The 19,076-nt window shown below is 40.9% G+C and overlaps 1 protein-coding gene and 1 long non-coding RNA gene across 5 annotated transcripts; one reads left to right on the forward strand and one right to left on the reverse strand.

Moving 5' to 3' along the window:
• Window positions 1-1,104: 1,104 nt before the first annotated feature.
• BNIP2 (BCL2 interacting protein 2) lies at window positions 1,105-18,925 on the reverse strand. 4 transcript variants are annotated; one of them, XM_027740831.2, is made up of 12 exons: window positions 18,852-18,925; window positions 14,073-14,210; window positions 13,458-13,588; window positions 12,602-12,669; window positions 11,427-11,600; window positions 9,446-9,622; window positions 8,721-8,823; window positions 8,285-8,416; window positions 7,559-7,645; window positions 7,325-7,423; window positions 5,907-5,942; window positions 1,105-3,547 (listed from the first exon to the last, which is right to left on the reverse strand). In XM_027740831.2, exons 3-12 carry the CDS (start codon window positions 13,505-13,507, stop codon window positions 3,499-3,501), a joined length of 975 nt encoding a protein of 324 aa, XP_027596632.1. In that variant the 5' UTR covers window positions 13,508-13,588; window positions 14,073-14,210; window positions 18,852-18,925; the 3' UTR covers window positions 1,105-3,498. The 4 variants fall into 4 exon arrangements, with proteins under 4 accessions (XP_027596632.1, XP_027596633.1, XP_039239699.1 ...); XM_027740832.2 differs by having other exon boundaries at window positions 18,792-18,896; XM_039383765.1 differs by lacking the exon at window positions 5,907-5,942 and having other exon boundaries at window positions 18,792-18,895.
• Window positions 9,453-11,405, forward strand: LOC120323708. Its single transcript, XR_005564461.1, has 3 exons — window positions 9,453-9,631; window positions 10,206-10,364; window positions 10,471-11,405. It is a non-coding gene; the product is annotated as an uncharacterized LOC120323708 (long non-coding RNA).
• Window positions 18,926-19,076: the final 151 nt, after the last annotated feature.

Genomic DNA, 19,076 nt, shown 5'->3' on the forward strand with positions numbered 1-19,076 from the left:
AGGCTTTTCTGAGGGAGACTGGAATGACTTGAGAATTAAAGTCATCTCCAAAAACAACAGCTTTTGAGAAGACATGATTTTAAACCATTTTTCTAGACAGTAAATGTTGTATAAATCCGTAGGATACACCAACAAAAATTTGACACTGAAAGAAATTCGCTTTTCACTGAGAAACTTTGTGACAGATTGAGTTTAGAAAGTGCCCACTCCCAGTGTATCTCCCTTAGTTTCAGTTCAGCACAGATGTTTCAGTAGATGCCACCAGTGAAGCTGACAGGAGCAGGCACCAAGGCCACCTTCTCCTCTCTATGACACGTGGAGGTCATGTCATTAGATTGACCTGTAATCTCATCTTGAAGTGACACCAATGACCTGCTGGAAGGTTTGAGGGTGTCATTAGAGCACTTCAGTGTGTGATGCAAGAAATCTGCTGCAACGTGCTAACAAAGACAGGTTCTGCCCCAGTCACGTGCAGTCAGAGGGTAACTGTCAGTACAGCTCCTCACAGCAGTCAGTGCTATTCCTCACTGAAAATAAAGGAAAACATGATAAACTGCATTGTTATGAACACAGTTACATGTTATTCCAACTAGTTCCATGCTTTTTGGAATAAAAATTCTCCATTTCAACATCCCAGAAGCTCAAAGACTCCAATCTGCTGCAGCACTAAATCCTTACAGATCCCTTTCCATTCCTTTCCAACATAACATGGTTCTGCCATCCTACACAGGACATCAAGAACATTCAATCCAGAGTCTACTCACATCAGTTTTTAATGACACTTTCTACAAAATCCCTTTGCCACTTCTGAAGACTTACCCTGTTGCAGAAATCATTTTACTTAATGTCACATCCATGGAGAGTCCACTGGCCCAAACCTTCTCTCAGTTGTCCACAGCAGTAACAGGAGACAGGCAATGACTTATTGCTGTGCATTTATATATAAACTAACAAGACCTCCAAGGAAAAGGGAAATTAGTGACTCATGAAATTACCTTTTCTTAACAGTGCTCACTGAATTCTAGCAACATGAGTCTTACTTTTAGAAGGAAGTGCCACTGAAAGGTGAATTCCCTACAATACTGTATCTTATCACAAAGTTTATTCAAGTTTTGAAATCGTTTTTATTAAAGTACGACATTCCAACTTTTCATGTTTTTAATTATTAAAATATATTACATTATATTATAGATTTCAAAAAAGATAAGTTTGACAAAACATTACTCATAACTTTGGGACCACTTTGTTTTTTGTAAACATCCGCCTCACCATTCAATGATGAGCTGCAAGAAGTCAGAGGGGGATAATTCTTTAGTACACCTCTTTCTCAGGCTGCGTATCTTTAGGGACAGAAGAGCTGTTGTGCTCACAACAACTTATACTGGAGAAATAAACCATTTGGGAAACACATACACGTCTCCAAAAGAAATCAAACTCCTGCAGCATGAAACTGTGGACTCACTTGGCCAGCAGGAAACACAACAACAATCCCATCATTTGGTAAATATGGCACATAGAGAGCACTGGCTTCTCCACACTGCACTATACACAGAGGGAGGAACAGGGCAGAGAGAACTACAACCCCTCCACTGAGAATAAACCTTTCTTCAGTTAGGAAAAAATGGAAATGAGATCATCAGAATGCTTACTGTTTAGCTTAGGATGCATGGAAACCCAGTAAAAATCAGGTTTGCATGTACATACACACCACACTGTCAAAGGATCAGAAGGCTGCAAGTGCCCAGTTTACTGACTAAACTTGACATTAATCTGGGTCAACATGGAAACTGAGGCAGGAGATAAGACAGCCCAAAAGAAACTGTTAGCATTTGTGCTCTGCCCCCAGAGCAAGAGCCAAACCTGATGGAATGTATGCAAGGCATCTTGACATTGGTATGGCCTCTTATACAAGTACACCCTGTTTATTAATCTCTTTGAAACTACTGTAACAAAAGAACTTTGATCTCGAGAGGAACATCTTCAAACTGCAGACTTAACCTTCCAGAGACACAGGCAAGCTGCCCTCACCTGACATCAGTGTGCTCCCAGAGTCTGTACAGGTATCACTAGAGACAGCAGATTGTTAATTGCAAAATCTTGACCCCAGAACTCTCTCTCAGCTGCTGTGACACAATTACTGTGTCGGGCAGTAATTTGGTTGAACACAACCAGATTTTTTTCTAATAACGTAACTGAGTAACACTAACTTCAGATATAATTGAGAAGTGATATTTTTTGGCAAAGACAAAATTGTGAGCACAATAAACATCAAAAGCAAAGATTTAATATATTTGCTAGAACATTATATTGCTCAACTCCTGAATGAATTTATTTGCATGCACCTGTCCTTACAGGGAAATTGCAATGTTTATCAGAAGATGTTACAAACTTCAACATATTCCCCGCTGCATTATGATTGCCTGGATAAACGTATAAACAGTAGTGATGTGTCCAAGAACACCTCTTACAGACACAGGTTTACCACCGTTGTGGAGAGCAGAAAAACCCCCAACTTTTAAATCACTTTTGTAAAAGTAAAGTACTGCTGTATCACGTGCCAAACTTAAGAGCTTTAGAAACAGATGTTTCATCTCCAGGGATGACACAGGTAGCATAAGACTCCCCATACTTCTGCCAAAAAAAATGGTATTATGGCTGGAATAACTGTGTAACTCCCAAGTTCTACTGAGTATGACCAGAGTTCCTACTACGGACAACCAAGGTTCATCCAGGAAGAACTGCAATGAACTCGCTTCATAGCAGGAGCTGAGACAGTCTGGATGTCCTGAAGCAGATCATAAATTCACAACTTCAGCTGAGAAAGGTCTGGTACTTTACTAGTCGTTCAAACAGTTCAGCTTCTGTTGTGGCTCAGGCTTGGACCCTTTGGCCAAGAGCCTGATGTTCCCAGAACTGCAGTTCTGGACCCTGGACAGGGGACTGAAGGACTCTCAAGGTAAGGAGTGAGGCCTGTATTGGGTGTGTGAGCAAAAAGAAGGGTCTCTGCACTCGTGAAAGACTTCATGTGATTGTTAATAACCAAACAAGTTTCTGCAACAATGAAGAAATGCACTTGACCATTTACAGCAAAACAGATTGATACAATAAAAACAAGTAACTTACGGCCTTGTCTACCTGCAAATGAACTCCTTCAGCAGGCACACACAATATATTGCTCAGTCATAAAAATATATATTATCTCTTTCCTTTAACATTTAGGTATATAAATATTTTACTGAAGAACATGCATCATTTAGATAAACAATGGCAAGAACATCCTCTGAAAAACATAGGGTTCTTTGACATTTAGCAGTATAAAACGAGTACATAAACAGCTATTAAAGTCAAGACAAACCAATACAGCAGGAAGCAGTTCTTGTGCTAGTCCAAAGCACCTTTTGCAACAGGTTATATGATACATACACACAGAGAACACATTGGAAATGGAAACAGCATCATCCCATCTGCATATTCTTCAGTCTTGTTTGCGCTCCAGACTTACTGTTCACTTTTCTGCTCTTGTTTTCCGTTCAGCTCTTGGTCAACTCTGCTCAGCAAAGAAACACTAAAATTAAGACTTTGTTAACATAGTTTGGTAGCTCATATATTAAGAAAAAACTATTAGTCTTAAAAGGAAAACACAAAGCTTTCACATGGGAAAAGTTTTAGTCATTAAATATTAAATTAAGGTTTTTATTTAATGCAGTCACAACATTCTTGGGGTTTTTTAAAATATCTATTTTCCTACCTCCCCGTAGAAATTAATTAATTAATTAAAAAGAACTGTTAGGAAACCATTTAAACACTATAGCACTTGAGAGAAAACATTTAAAAAGTGCAAGTGAAGTTTGACTACAGAAGAAAAAAGCAGTCCTGTGCTTTTATTAAAAAATGCAAACAGGAATACAAGCTTACAGGTAATACAATAATACTGGCAAGCACTACCACTTTGGGGAATTCATATGCTGCAGAATAAGCACTGAATTACCTTCAGAGTTATAGTAATTAAGCCAAGAAGGTAACAGGATTAGTTGAATCAACACAAGCGAAGAGGCTCCTTAACTGCAATATTTTTTCTACTAAGTTTAAGGCATTTGGAATTACCCAGGAAAAATTCACCACCATGCTGATAAAGGTGGTTTTTACTTGGTGTTTTATTTTTTTACATCTGTCTTGCGACTAGCAAACAAAATGCTGCTCTGCAGGAACCAGTGGATGACTGACAGCCCTGCACAAAACACTCTTTTCCTCTTTACAGTAAGAACAAGCTACAGTCTTAATTCAATCTTCTACAAAGTAAGCTGTGCATGGAGGTAAATTAATTTTAAAACCAACAGCAGTTCCAAAGTGAGAGAGACGAAGAGTTTGCCCTCTAACAACTTGTCTAACCCGTCTCTCAAACTATTACCAGCCAGTTCTCCAAAATGACAGAAACATTGGCAGCTCCTTTAGGCCACGAACCCATAAAAAGGGGAGGCAAGTTTTCTGTTTGCTTGCTTTTTTTTCCCCCTCCTCTTTTTTGCAACTGTAAGGACTGAACCAAGTACATTGGGATCCAATAGGTCTGGAGCACTGAGGTCTGGAAGCAACAAGCCCAGCTGGAAAGCCAGTCAGGAGCACAGTGCAAAGGGTGCTCTGAGGCTGCAGCTCAGCCCTGACCTCCCTGCAGTGCCTCAGAAAAGCTCCCTTGCCTCTGCTATGCAGTAAATAATGCTACAGCCGCTTTCAACCTGGGTGAAGACTTGGGAGCAAATTCTGTCATCTCTTCTCTACATCTATTTTTCACTGAGGAACACCCTCCTTTGTACAAAAGTGATGGTAGTGCAGGGGACACTAAAAAGTGCTTGTTGTACTGAGATTTTTAAAAGTTTCTGCATTACTGTTTGAATGTCTCTGGGTTGCACCCTGAATACATTGGGCCTTGCAACAGAATTGGGCCAAATTATGCACACTGGGGAAATAAAAATCAAGCAGAACTATTGTTTGACATTTACTGAAAGGGTTTCTTAAATTTGACAGGCTTAGTACTTCAGGTCACACACTGCAAAATTATCACTTCCTAAAGAATGTCCAACACATCACTAGGTTTACATGCTAGCTTTCAGAAAGAATTTAAATTCCATTTACTTTAATTGCTCAGTATTCCTCTACCCAATTTAGACAATAAGCTTCCCTTAATAGTTATGCAAACACAGAAAAAGTAATTAAAAAAGAAAACCAAAGTTAGTAGCAAAATCTTTCAATACAATTGTTAGTGGGTGAAAAAATAACACATCCATCAAAAAAATGTCATCAGCTGCTGGAATAGCTTGAATAGTTAGCAGGAGACTGAAAATTAACAAAATGGAAATCCAGTGTTTATTAGCAAGGAACATAGGCACTGCAAATACAAACAGCACTAAAATACTTATTTATATTGCAACTGTGCAAGTTAATAACTAAAAAGGTATTGAATACCAAGAATACAAGATTCAATATCAGAACTTCTTACAGAGTTGCATCTCTGCTAATGCACAGACAGCTTAGCACCTAAATACAGCTCATCTTCAGGTATCAATTCTCCTTAGAAACAGCGAAATTGGATTTAGTAGATTCATACAGAAACACTACTTTTGCCTCTCGAAGACTCAGTTGAGAACACATGTATCCCCTTAGAAGTGAGCATCTCACATAATAATGTAATAGAAACTATTCCCAAATCTCTGTCTGAACCCCCAGGGTGAGCTTCTGTAGATGATTTACTGCCTGCAAGTACAGGAGGGTTCCTTTCATGCGTAAAAACTTGGGCACGAGTGCATGTTTATATTTACAAATGCTTATTCCTTTATGCAAGCCAATCAACTGGGAGTTAGTTGCAGTGCAAATTGTCTTATCTAGATGCAACCCTAATCAAAATATGAATATACCTTTTCTGTTTCTTTCTAAACTTTTCTTCTTCATACCTTGGTGAGGAAAAGTTTCATTTCAGTAAATATAACATATGAAGGCCAAAATCAACAGAAGCTGCAAACTAGTATTAGTGTCAGTACAGTTTGTAGAAACTTATCAAGTGTTGAAACTGATATAATTAAGAAAAAATACATAGTAGTTCCAGCATTTATAAGCATTAAACAAAAAACATTTAATTATTATGACGTAACAAATGAGTTCAATGAGACCTCTTGCACGGTATCAACATTCACCACTAAAATTTAAAGTCTGTATTCATAACAGTTTGGAGCCAGATATAATCCTCCAAATCTGACAATTAACTCTCTAAGTTAACTAAGTTCAGCTTCTGCAGAACAGTTAAAGGTTTATCAACACAGGATTCTTTCAAGAGTTGGAATGACAATCTGAATATTCATAGCACATCCTTAAAAACACCCAGTAAAAAAAATTCTAGAGAGAGTACCAGGCTCCTTTAGCATTCTTTCATCCCCATCTAAGGAAAACAGTTCTCTTTGGTTTAGAGTTCAACTGTGGAACTGATCCAGCTGAATGTTTCCTGCAATGGCCAGCTATTTGTGGGAGCACAAGGATTTGTCCAACATGGATGTGCCCCTCTGCCTGCACACACTAGGCCATGTCCTCCCGGTTTGTGATCGCCTCTGACGGTGCAGAACGTGCCACAGGTTTTGGATGTTGTCCCCTCTGACAGGCTGAGCAGTTGGATGCTGTCCCCTCTGACAGGCTGAGCAGTTGATCATCTGGTTTAAGACCCAAGTTTATGGTTTCTACTCTATTACTGCACCCACAACTGCTACTGACAAAAGCACTGTCATCATTTTTGAGAGAAGAATTGTGCTGATGTTAAAATAAATATTTATATCTGGAGGGAAGGGAAAAAAATGACATTGATGCTGCCCTCACTTATTTATCAAAGTTGTTTAGAACTGTAATGGGTAGGGATTCAGCACTTTCCCAACACTGCTCTTCTTTGAAATGAAAGCCCAACCCAAGTGATATTTCAGCACTTAACTTGTTCCTCTGAAGAACACTGAAGGTACTATAAATAACTTCAGTACCAACATGCCCAGAATTTCTCACTCACAAGTCAGCTTAGCATATATATGAGGTGCAGAACAACTGCCTTGTCTCTAGAAGACTTAATTTGCACATCAGAACTCAGTGATCACACAAACACCACCCGTGGAAGTCACTCTACAGGGACATGGTGCCTCCAGCTCCTCCAGCCCCAAGTGAGGTCAGACATGGACCCTCCTACGGACAGCAGGGATCTGAGCTGAAGTTCCCAAGTGTTACAGTCAAACCAAACCCTGCTTACAACACACCCCAGCTCCAGCACATGGACAGTGAGAACAGGGAGAATAATAAAACGTACTGTTTTATGCACTCTGGGATGCCAACGTACTCCATGGGGATGAGCTCAGCTAGTTCTGCCAGGGTAAAGACATACCTAATTTTTTGGCTGAATTTTGAGCTGTGGAAGAACAAATGCAGGGTACAGTTACAACTTAAACATTTTCAACTAGACCAGTATTAAAACAGTTATTCAAGTTCAAAGTAAACAGCTGTCAGGATTACTTAAAAAAAGAAAAAGCTTCCAGAGCATTACCTAATAAAAGGCTTTGTGATGGCCAGGAGTGTTCTAATGAACCAAGAAGGATGAACTATAATCAATGATTTCAGATTTTTCCTTAACCTGAAGAATTTAAACAATGAAAGTAATTACTAGAAGAAAAAAGCAGCTTGACAACAAGGGGTTTTTGAATATAAAACAAGTGTGTTTTTGCAAGCCCACCTGTCACATAAACCTAGTATTCTGACATTCCATTATTAGAAACCAACATCTGGCAGAAGAAAAAATACTATAAAAATTTAAGACACAGTATCAATTTAAGAAGAATGACAAGGAAAAAAACACTCCAAGAAGAAGTTTCTTTGAATCTTTTTACACAACTAATGATGAAGTGGCTCACACATTATTAACCTTATATTAATACATTAAGTTTTAACGATATTCTACAAGATAACAATATTTAATATTCTAAGACTACTGTTTTCACCTAAAAAAACCCCTCAACCCTACAAGTAACAACAACAATGAAACAAACAAAAAAAACACACCAAAAAATCCAAACACCACACAGCACCCCCCAGGCATGCCTGGAGCATTATCCCACAGTGTCCAGCTTAGGAAGGGGTTTTCAACAGGCCAAGCAATTTCCTTAATCAAATCTTAACCAAAGGGACCAGACACCACATTGAACAGCACTTTATCCCAAATATGTCTATCACTGAGCATGTGAATAGTGTAAGAAAACACTGCAGAGCTTCTTACCTTCTGTCAATCTGCTGGTAACACTTCCTGAGCCAGCCTAGACTGGGCATTTTCCTCCGTGTGGTTGCACCATTCAGGTAAACTATCATATAGTTCTCAGCTACCAACAGCTCTAAAGTGCCAATTACGTACCTGCAGAGACAGAAAACTTTAGTGTCCACAGCCTTCACTTGAAAGTAATTCCTAATAACTCCTATGCTCAAATATATTAAAAATAATGAAAAAACAGAGTTGGCAACACTGTTGAATGACATCTAATCCATTTCTTTCCTTCCCCAGGAAGCAGATGTAGTTGCTTTTCTATTTGCTACCTTTCCCTCATCTGAAATATAAAAAGCTTTATTAAAAAAGATAGAGAAGTAACTGTCCTTATATTAGAATGCTAAGTTTCACAATGTGGAATTAAGACAGTATTCAGAGGCAGATGATGACTCACTTAAATAGATTGTCCATCAGGTATCTGTAGTTAGGCTGGCTGCTTTCAGGCATAAAGCAAACAGCAAACACAACAATGGCATTTAACCCATCACCATAATAACCTAAAACCAAAGAAAAGAGCAACAGTAGTGACAAAGATGACTACTATTGACTACATTTACACAAAGTCAAGCACATTCCGTAAGCTTTTTCATTATTTACCTTAAAGAGATTTACAAACATCTACATGGACAGATTCTTACAGTTACAGAAGACCCCAAGATTTCTTTTTTGTCTACTTCTAAAGCAATAGCTGAAGTCAATCAAATGCTGTACCTACAACCAACATCTCAGCATATTTAATAACATCTTATTTTAAGTTAAGTCAACTTAAAATTCCAACCTAAACTTCACAGACTGTTGGGAAGTCATGAATTGATTTTGGCCTTAGTAGATCCACAGTTAGTGCTTTCAACACACTTAAAACCAAAAAAAATGTACTGGTAGCAGTGACACTGTAGAACAGATTGAATACATCTCATTACATATGTGCACTTTAGTGCATGTGAACATTTTGTAACTTTAGTTTAATAGAGAAAAAAATTATTAAATCAGGAGTGTCTTAACACTGCAAAAAAAGAACCATCACAAGCCATTATGCCCAAAGCTCTCCCTGTGCCACCCCAGCTCAGCCTACAGAAGCAGTTGCTCAGCAGTTCCCCTCCCCACATGGCCAATCCTTACCCCCATGACTGATAACTTTTTTATAGGGTTCAATTGCCTTCATGTCCACCCTGTGGTCCTGCTCTCCGATCCGGAACATCCGCCAGCGCCGCCCATCGTCCTTCTCCTCTGCCTCAGTGTACTCAGTGAGGGAGCCCTTCCTAATCACATCAGTAGTTTTTGGTTTGGGAAGATCATCTGCCAAAGGTAAAACACGTTCAAGATCCATTATGAACACCATTACAGTGCCAATCAGGTACAGCACTGGTTAACCACTTTGCTGTCTGATCTATTTTGGTGTTCTTTAGCCAGTCACACAGACCAGCTGGTGTCAGGGATATTTTATCAACATACTCACGTTGGCTGTAATTTTCTGTGTTAAAAGTATGTGAAAAATTTCCATTTGTGTAGGAAGCCTAATTAATTGTAGGCTTTCAGAACACAGACCTCAGTGAATGGCACCAAAATAGACAAAGTGGTTAACTCCAATGAGAATTACAGAGGTTGCTTGATCACAGATTTACATACAAGCATGATTAAAAACATTGATGGTACCTTGCAAGCAGACATGCAGGCAAATCTATTAGAAATTAAATCTAATTCACATGTGTGTAATCAATATATACAAAATTTATGTGACAGCAATCTGTAAGACAATTTGCACCAATTCAATGATGATTCTTGACTTTGTTGCACAGACCTTACCCAAAGCGAGAAAAACCTACTGCAAGTTAGTTGTCTGTTCCCAAGACAAAGCTGTTAATTGAAACTATCCTTCCAGGAAAATGAAGGCAGCAGCATTAAAGGAAGAAAAGACAGAAACCCTTTTCAGCCACTTTTAAAAACAAGACACAAGCATCTGGAACAGTTCCTTCGCATCAGAGCAAAACTACCCCTAAATACCAATTCTTCTTAAAACAAGGAAAATCCTTTTATCCAGGTAAACACCCAGTCTCTGTTAAGAAAACTTCACCTGCAACATGTCTTTAGCTATTCCAAAAAACAAAACCACCCCCTTATCCTAAAGAGTGTTTCTTTCTCCACAGGTATTGTTTCAAACATAACAGTGAGAAGAGAACTTCCTGTTCAGTCAGGAATTAACATTATTTTATTTTCAGAATAAAAAAAATAATAATTGAGTTTACATGTTTACTTAGAGACATTTTTAAGCCATGAAGTTTACAGATGTTAGAGACTTCAACACGCTGACCAACACAACAGTTCTTGGTTTACTAAAAGGGCCTTAACACATAATTAAACTCTAAGTTTAAACTTTATGCTTCAACTCCTACACAAAATGTTTGCCTCAAATAAAATTTGTTAGAATCTCCAAGTTTTGCCTATAAGAGTAGGATAAAGCATCTATTAATTTCTTAAAATTAAGATCATTACTACTGTGGCTATAGCTACATTAACTTCCTATCAAGTAATTTCAGAATTCCTTGACACAAAACTGAGGCTCTTCTACTAGCAAGCAAACCCTAAGGCTTTTGCCATTCTTACCACAGGAAGGTATGAGACAGGTTTTCGAAAATACCACTCAGTCCTCCTTAAATTGCAGTTCATCAGTTCCTGGGCAGCCAATCTCTATCCCTTTGGATGTTCCCTCCATTTAAACTCACCTCTAACACATAGAAAACACCTTTGAGATTTTTTTTTGACAGGGTGGCTTTTAAAAACATACTGCAACAGAGAGGATTTTCCATAACTTCAAGTCTCATAGATGTATATATAGATGATAGACAGATGTATATATAGATGGCATTCAGCTAAGTTTACTTGGAGTTACAGCTATTATGTTGCTTGTTTACTAATCAGATGAGGCCTTTTGCTCTTTAAAAATTCATTGCACCCATTTCCAATTTCTAATCTAATCACTCCCTTTATGTTTTTCCTCTTGTAACTTCAAGTCATAGTTATTTCTTACTTGAGAAACTGCTGACCTGCACATAAGAAAATAGAAATATTTTAGAGGATCTGAGCAAAGGACCAAAATACTTACCTTCCCATTCAAATTCATTACTGTTTTCTGAAGGAGTATCTAAATCATCCAAATCAATCTCTCCACTCTCATCCAAGTCATCAGACAAAGCAGGTTGTTCGCTGGAATCCAAATTTAAGCTGATATCTGGAGCCACTAGTTTCTTCCTCACTTTGGTTCCATTAACCTCTGCATCTAAAAAAAGCAAATTGTTTATTCCCAAAGCTAAATGAGTTCAGACAAGCAAATTAATAACACAAAACAGCACCATCCTCTTTCATAAGAGATTGTATGCTAATGCCAATAATTCAAACAATGTATCTGTGGATTAAGATTTTAATATGGGATGAAAAGAACAGAAGGTAAAAGATCTCAAGTTTTAAGATTGTAAGTTTACCCAGTTGTTGCAGATATTATTCCAAATAAATCCTGCAAATAATACAATAGATTCATGTCCCTACCCTTGTTTTTGTTAGGCATCAGTAACATCATAACCACCTCTGATGAAATAAAAAATAACATACAAGTTGAAAAAAAAACCTGACAGACAACAGTGAAGACAGAAAGTCAAAGAACCTGTTTGTGAAAACACAGAATGCTTTCAGGCACAAGGCAATGCTGATGTGATTTAGACAGCACTTGAAAGCAGGGAATAACATCAAATTACTGATCCTGCACTAGAAATGCCACAAGTACAGCACACAGACAAAATCCAAAAAAAATTAAAATGTAAAAAAAAAGCCATTTATATTATTTCCCCTCTGACCATTGAAACAGGCAATGCTCCTAAATAACCACAAAACTCTGAAATTGGGAGCAAAACCAAGGTAGGCCCCAATTGCTGAACAGAAGTCAAATAATGAACAGAAATTTTAAGACAGATCAGGAAGTGAGTGCAATAATTCCTTGTTGTCCAGCACTACCTGGATAGCTCTGCTCACAGAGAGCACAAAGACACTTGTATTTTTGTTCCAAAACCCTTTTCTTTCTAGATCAGATATTTATAATACCCTTCACATACAGAAGTGCCATTTACAATGCTGTTTCCTCAAGCCTGACTCAAAAGAGAACAAAAAGCCCAACCCAAAGAAACCAACCCAAGAAACCCCACACACCGAAAAACCCCCTGAAGCAAAATGGGGCTTTAAAACAGCAGCTAAGTAGGAAGCAGCTTGACTGGAGTGGAATGGTCTTACCAGCCTGGCTTTCTGTTCCAGCTGCAGCCAATGTTTCAGATTCAACAGGATCATCCTCTGGCAGGGGCCTGGGACACAAAGTAGAAATTATTGTTACAAAACCTCTTTACATTTTTTTTTAATGCCAAATATTTAGACTTACACACTGCTAAAAAAACCACTCTGGGATAGTACTGAACTAAATTTACTTCTAGCCTAAGTTCAAGTTCTCAGTAAACAAAGCACCAAAGTAGCAGAAAATTCCTTTACAGCACTCAAGGGACCATCTGGTGATGGGACAGAACACTGATTACTACCAGTGTGTCATCCTTAAGAAAACCTGTCACATCCCTGCTTGACAAACTTTGACATCAGTATATGACAGGAGTAGTTTAGTCACATGATCACAGAAATGCCTCCAAAGTCAGCTGATGCAGCTCCTTTGTGGGCCCAAGCATCAGAAGCAGCCTTAACTGGTACAGACTTTGCTCAGGAATGTTGCTCAATGAAATATTTGGGCCTTGAGACACCGGTAATAATATGCAAACAATGTAGCTGCAAAATATCATCACAGAAAATAAACAAAGCCAAGCTTACAAATGTTCACTTCAGCAACACTGGAAGCGTCAGCAGTGGCAATCCTGCATTACTTCACTTCCACAGAACATGAAGCAAGCCCCTTCCAGACCACAAAGAAACACACCACAAAACCTTTTCAGGACTACTATATTAATATCTATTAAATATATACCATTAATATATAATAATACTACATTCAAGATCATTACTGAGTATTAGTTCACCAGGAAGACAGAGAGGTGGCTTATTGTGGATGTTGTGTGTTTGATCTGAATGACTTTAAAACAAAATTCAAAACCTTGGAAAATCTTCATCTTGCCATTCTTCCTTAAACTCAACACCTTCCATTCTCCAGCCAACTTGAACTGCTAACAGAGACTCCTGGTCAGCCAGAACCTCTTGTCTTCAGGACAACTGGCTAAAGAGGAGCTGCAGGAACATAACAGAAGATGTTACTTCAATACTACTGTAACTCCCATACTGGCAACACATCCTTTAACTTATCCCCAGGTTGAGGTATTATGCAGAATAGAAACCAAAACAGCACAGGGAAAAGTTTATCATTTCCATTTTACTTTTTTTCCCATACAAAACTGCTTATGGAATGGCTTATCATATAGTAATGAAGGTTGGAAGGGATTTCCTGTAATCAAGCAGGATCAACCTCTCAGTTAAAATCCAGCCCTTGAGCAACCTGATTTATCATTTATGATTACAGCAGTTCACTCCAAAATGTAAGAAACCTGACATGTCTCTAGATTCTATAGGAGGTAACGAATAAGTGTATATTTTGAGGAAAAAAAATCCACACGGTCAGATCTAAAATACAACCCATTTAAAAATTAAAACAAAACCCAATCAACCCAAACACTTAAAATATAACTGTTTAAGAGGCTGCTTTCAGAGAACTCACCCTGGGATGTGCAAGGGAAGCTGTGTTTTTTCAGGCTCACCCATCACCAGCAACAAGGAATCCCCAGTAATGGAACATGATAAACCATTCTGCTGACATACAAGTCCAAACCAGCTGAAGTTCTTGGCTGTGTTGGCTCTAAATATTGGCAGAAACAGGTAAACTTATCAATGATGAAACACTGATCAAAACAAGAAACAATGGTACTTTTAAATGCAAAGGAGCAACCAACATAGAACACCAGTAAGTACAAAGTTCAAATGCAACAACACTGCCAATTAACTCAGAGATGTGGGTTTTTTACATAGCTAAAAAGAAACAAATTACACTTATTGTTTTGTAGGATCATCTTTCCCAACAAATCCAAATGTCTCTTCTCCTGACCTGATTCCAACCACAAACTGATCTTAAAACATCCTGCAATGCTTAGAGCTACACCACACAAGCTGATTAATAAAGAAAAATTAAAAGACTGATCTTTTTATAAAACTGCAGTACTACAGACAAAATAAACACTAATGACCTCAGTTTAAACCTGTTACTGACATCTCCCTGCTTCCCTCACTCAGAAAACTGAAACTAAATTTCTAGAAGGCAGCAATTGATGCCTTAAGACCTTTTTAGTTTCTTATTTTTCTGATTTTGTAAGCTTTATAAGTTTTGTAAGAAGTAGAAGCAGCAGCCCTTGTTCCCTACCCTGTAGCACAAGTAGTTTACACATTCCTCAACCATCTTACCCCATTCCATGCTCCCCATATCAAATCTACCCCTGAATTCAGTAGAAATGTTTAGTCTTTTGTCAAGGCAAGGCCTATACTGTTCAGAGAACACTCATATCTTGGCCTGAACAACAGAGTCAAGAACTGGGTGACCGGGTACCCTTTGTGCTCTGAGGATGATGAGAATGATGAAGAGGTGGTCCCAAAAGCCCCCAGCCCCAGTTCCCAGGGGGTGGGCTAGGGGGTGGACCAGAGCAAAGGCAACGGGATGGACAAAACTTGGATTGGTCAAGCAGTGTTATAAAATGTAACATCTCAGGCACAGCCTTGGCACAAATTAAACTCTTTCCTTACCTCACCCTCAATTAACTGCTCCTGAGGTTTTTTTTCCTTAGCATAAGCTGCACAGGCATCACAACCTAGTTCCTCTGAAGGGTCAGACTCCTTGTTGGAATCATTCAGCACCTGAACCTCTGAGTTGCTGCACACAACCTTCAAGAAGTTGCCCCTGGCAATTGTCCCTCTTTCTGTTTGTCCTTTCTGACTAAGACCCTGTTTGGAGCAGTTTCTTGCTGCTTGAATGATGGGCCTGTGCTCCTGAAACAAGTCCTGCCTGTCCCCGAGGTGATGACACCCAGCACAGCAGGGGTGGGTGTGCCGGTGCTGCCCTGCCACTGCACCAGGGACTGGAAATGTGTGCTGGGAGAGGAGACCCCGCTGTGCTCAGCGCTGCCAGGGAATCCGGGCAGCTCTCTCTGCAGTGTCGGGACACGGGGATGGAGCACAGGGAGTGCCACCAGGGACCCTGCACAGCCAGGAGACAGTGGCTACACCAGGATGGAACGAACCACCTGATGCAAACACCCAGCTGACTACAACTCCAAAAGAACACCTGACTTGCTGACTCCACTCTTGGGGGACAGATGGAGAAATTAAGAACACTGACAGGAAAAATACCCAAACGCCCCCCCAACCAACCCCATCACCGTGCTGGTGGCTGTAAGATGCTCCTCCTGAGCTCACCTGCACTGCACTCACAGCACAGTTCCCTCACAGTTTAAAGTTGGGTTTTCCTCCAAGACTCTCATAGTTTTCTCACCACTCTTTTGAAAAAACACCAAACATGAAGTAACCCTATTAATTGCAAAGGTACAGCATTTCAGTGCAGAAGCAATTCCTACCTGCTTGCATTTCATTACACTGAGATAAACTTATTATGCTGTTATCAAAGTTTAAGATACTTTTACAAAACACTCCTCACATTACTTGCAGAATTCTTGCCAGCAGTTTCTTATTAAGGTGGATCAGAAAGCAATCATTTGCTAAATACCACACAGGACAACTGAAAACAACTTACAAGGCAACCTCTGAGTTCAACATCAGATAAGACTGACTAGGTTTTCAGCATCCTACTTAACGTGCTGACTGAGCAGTTGTTTCCGATGTTTTTACTTCAAGTCTCATATATGAAAGCACTATCATTTGTCAACTAGAAGAATGAGAAATTAAGGAGGAAGGGTAATCTTCTCAAGAAAGTTAGAAAAGTGATGACTAAAATAATTTTACATCAATTAATATAAATGCTTACAAGCAGGGGAAAAAAAATTCTGCTTATACAAACTAAAGCTGAGTTTAGAATAGTCTTCCTACCAGTGCTGTGGCAGTGCTGACATCTGTTTTTAATAAGCCAAAGTCTTTTTAATTCGGCTGTAAAACTAAAATCTAAAAACTTCATTTGAAAAATGTCTTATATTGTAATAATGCAAGTATTTATCAGTCATACAGAAAAGCAATTAATTTCTACCTGATCAAGGCACTCTCCATGGTCAACTCAAACACTCGTGCTTTCTGAGAACAGCAAACCTGACCTTACTCTCCATTGCTCATTACTTTCTATTTTGCTTAAAGAAATGGAATTGGAAGACTGGGAGTTATCTAAAGGTCAGAAACTTCAACACATCAAAGCCCATCTGGATGCAGGGTTGCCAAGTGGTTCTGCCCTCTTACTGGAGCCACTTTGGTGCTCAACAATGCCTTTCGTTCTTTTAAGTATCCCAACAGGCAAGTTGTGATATTACAAAAAGAATTACCACAAGGAACACATCACTCAAACCCACCCCTCCTTCACTGCAGCTGATGAACACATTTCCATTCCAGAACAGTGGGTTAAACCCACTGTAGTTTGCATCTGAAGAATAACACTGCTTGCACCAGAGGTCAAACAACACTGTTTTCCTCCTTTTTCCTAGAAGAATAGATAATTTTCAGAATTCTCTCATTAATGCTAAGCTGCCTCAGCTGGTAGGTACTGGAATATCAAGTACAACAGTCTTAAGAAGCCTATTAAAAATTGCCAGTTTTTAAAATTTACTGTACAGCTAAACAGGGACTCTAGTCTGTCCCAAATATTTAATAAAGGGGGAGAGGGGGAATGACAACAGAAAGCTTAAGATCATTTTATTCATGAAGTTAAAGACTCCTTGTAAAAATTAATTAGGTTTGCCTGAGTTCACAGGCAAACACACAAATAAACAGGAGTTCCACGTTTCCATGGTCCCATCTGCCCATCCAACACACAGACCCACAGTCAGTCCTCCATCAGCACCTCTGCATCTCAAGTACAACAGATATAAAATTTCTCTTTGCAAGGCCATTGCAATGACAAGCACAGACTGGATGATGCATTTGATGGGTCAAGAACAGAAAGCTGTCTGCACCTGAAAAAGTCAAAATCAACCTCAACAAAGGTTAGCCTACTTTCCCCCCCCACATTTCACCTCACTGTGTCAACAGAAACATCATCTGTTAATTCCAGGTTCCAGGCATTAAAGAGGTGCCTCTAAAAGTAATTTTCCCATTTGATTTTACAGCAAGCCAAAAGCAAGGAACAGACACATCTCCTGGTGCACAAACCCACGTGATGGAGCTCACGGCAATTTCTAAGTGTTTCTATAATTCCAATGGCTTTCAGAACGTGACCATGAACCCAGGACATCTTTCCCAGACTTAAGACAGACATCCAGACTTTATCCGTTGCAAGTTTGCATCAGGTGACACAAGGGCTTTCATTAAAAACATGTCAATTCTTTGCCTCCTTTCTACTCCTTTCCCTCAGCATTGAAGCTCAGAGGAATCAGACAGCTAAAAGAGAAAACCTCTGAAAATAGTCCTGCTTTCCTCTCCAACACTGCTCTGAAATCCACACTCACAGCAACAGAGGGATCTGCATTTCTGTGCCACTCAGACTCACTTACAGGTAAACACTGACTTCTGTCACAAAGAATTTACAGCCTGCCTAAATACAACTCATATTCCTCTGCAGGACTTAAACATGCACACGAGTCACCCAGAAACAAGCAACTACTATTTATCGTATTGCGTTAACAGCAGGAAATAAGGAGGGACTAAGACAAAAGGCACTCCAAAGCAACCCTTTGACTTCCGCGCCCCGGCTCTGCGCCCGTCCGGGCAGAGATATCCCGGGGCAGGGGGGATTTCCAGCTGGGATTCAGTGCTCACAGCTCTCCCCGTGCCAGGCACGGGTCCCTGCCCGTCCCCGGGGGGGGGGTCCCTGCCCGTCCCCGGGGGGGGGGTCCCTGCCGTCCCGTGTGGGGGGGGGTCCCTGCCCGTCCCCGGGGGGGGGTGGGTGGTTTTTTTTTTTTTCCCTGCCGTCCCCGGGGGCGGGGTCCCTGCCCGTCCCCGGGTGGGGGTCCCTGCCCGTCCCGGGGGGGGGGGTCCCTGCCCGTCCCGTGTGGGGGGTCCCCTGCCCGTTCCCCGGGGGGGGGGTTCCCTGGCCCGTCCCGGGTGGGGGGGTCCCTGGCCCGTCCCGCGGGGGGGGGGGGGGTCCCTGCCCGTCCCCGGGTCCCGGCGGGGGGGGGGTCCCTGCCCGTCCCCGGGGGGGGGGTCCCTGCCCGTCCCCGGGGGGGGGGTCCCTGCCCGTCCCTCTCGCCCGTCACCGTCAGCGCCGCCCGGTCCGGCCCCGGCCGAGCCCCCTGCGCACCTGCGGCCGGGCAGCGGCCCGAGGCTCCCGGCTGGCCGCTCCCGCCCCCCGAGGCCGTACCTGTGGGGAGAGCGCGGGGCAGGGACGGCACGGACGGCACAGGCCGGGCCGGGCCCGCGCTCACCCGGAAGCGCATCCGCCGCCCCGTCACGTGATGGTCGAGCACTCGCGCGCACGCGTAAACCGCGCGCTCTGGGGGGGCGGGGCCAGGAGAGAAGGATTACACGGACTGGGATTGCGGAGCTGGAAAGGATCCAGCGGGATCATCCAGTCCTGCTCCTGGCC

This window comes from Pipra filicauda, unplaced genomic scaffold (genome assembly GCF_003945595.2).
Source record: "Pipra filicauda isolate LSUMZ 115617 unplaced genomic scaffold, ASM394559v2 scaffold324_size1259732_pilon, whole genome shotgun sequence".
In the NCBI taxonomy this organism is placed as follows: Eukaryota; Metazoa; Chordata; class Aves; order Passeriformes; family Pipridae; genus Pipra; species Pipra filicauda.

Bases quoted from the DNA above. Each gene is read 5' to 3' on its own strand.
- BNIP2 (XM_027740831.2), bottom strand. From the start codon at position 13,507: ATGGAAGGTGTTGAGTTTAAGGAAGAATGGCAAGATGAAGATTTTCCA. The intron at 11,601-12,601 runs GTAAGACCATTC...TGCTTTTTTTAG, and splicing joins TGGAACAGAAAGCCAGGCTG to ATGCAGAGGTTAATGGAACC. The intron at 7,646-8,284 runs GTAAGAAGCTCT...TAAATTCTTCAG, and splicing joins TACCAGCAGATTGACAGAAG to GTTAAGGAAAAATCTGAAAT.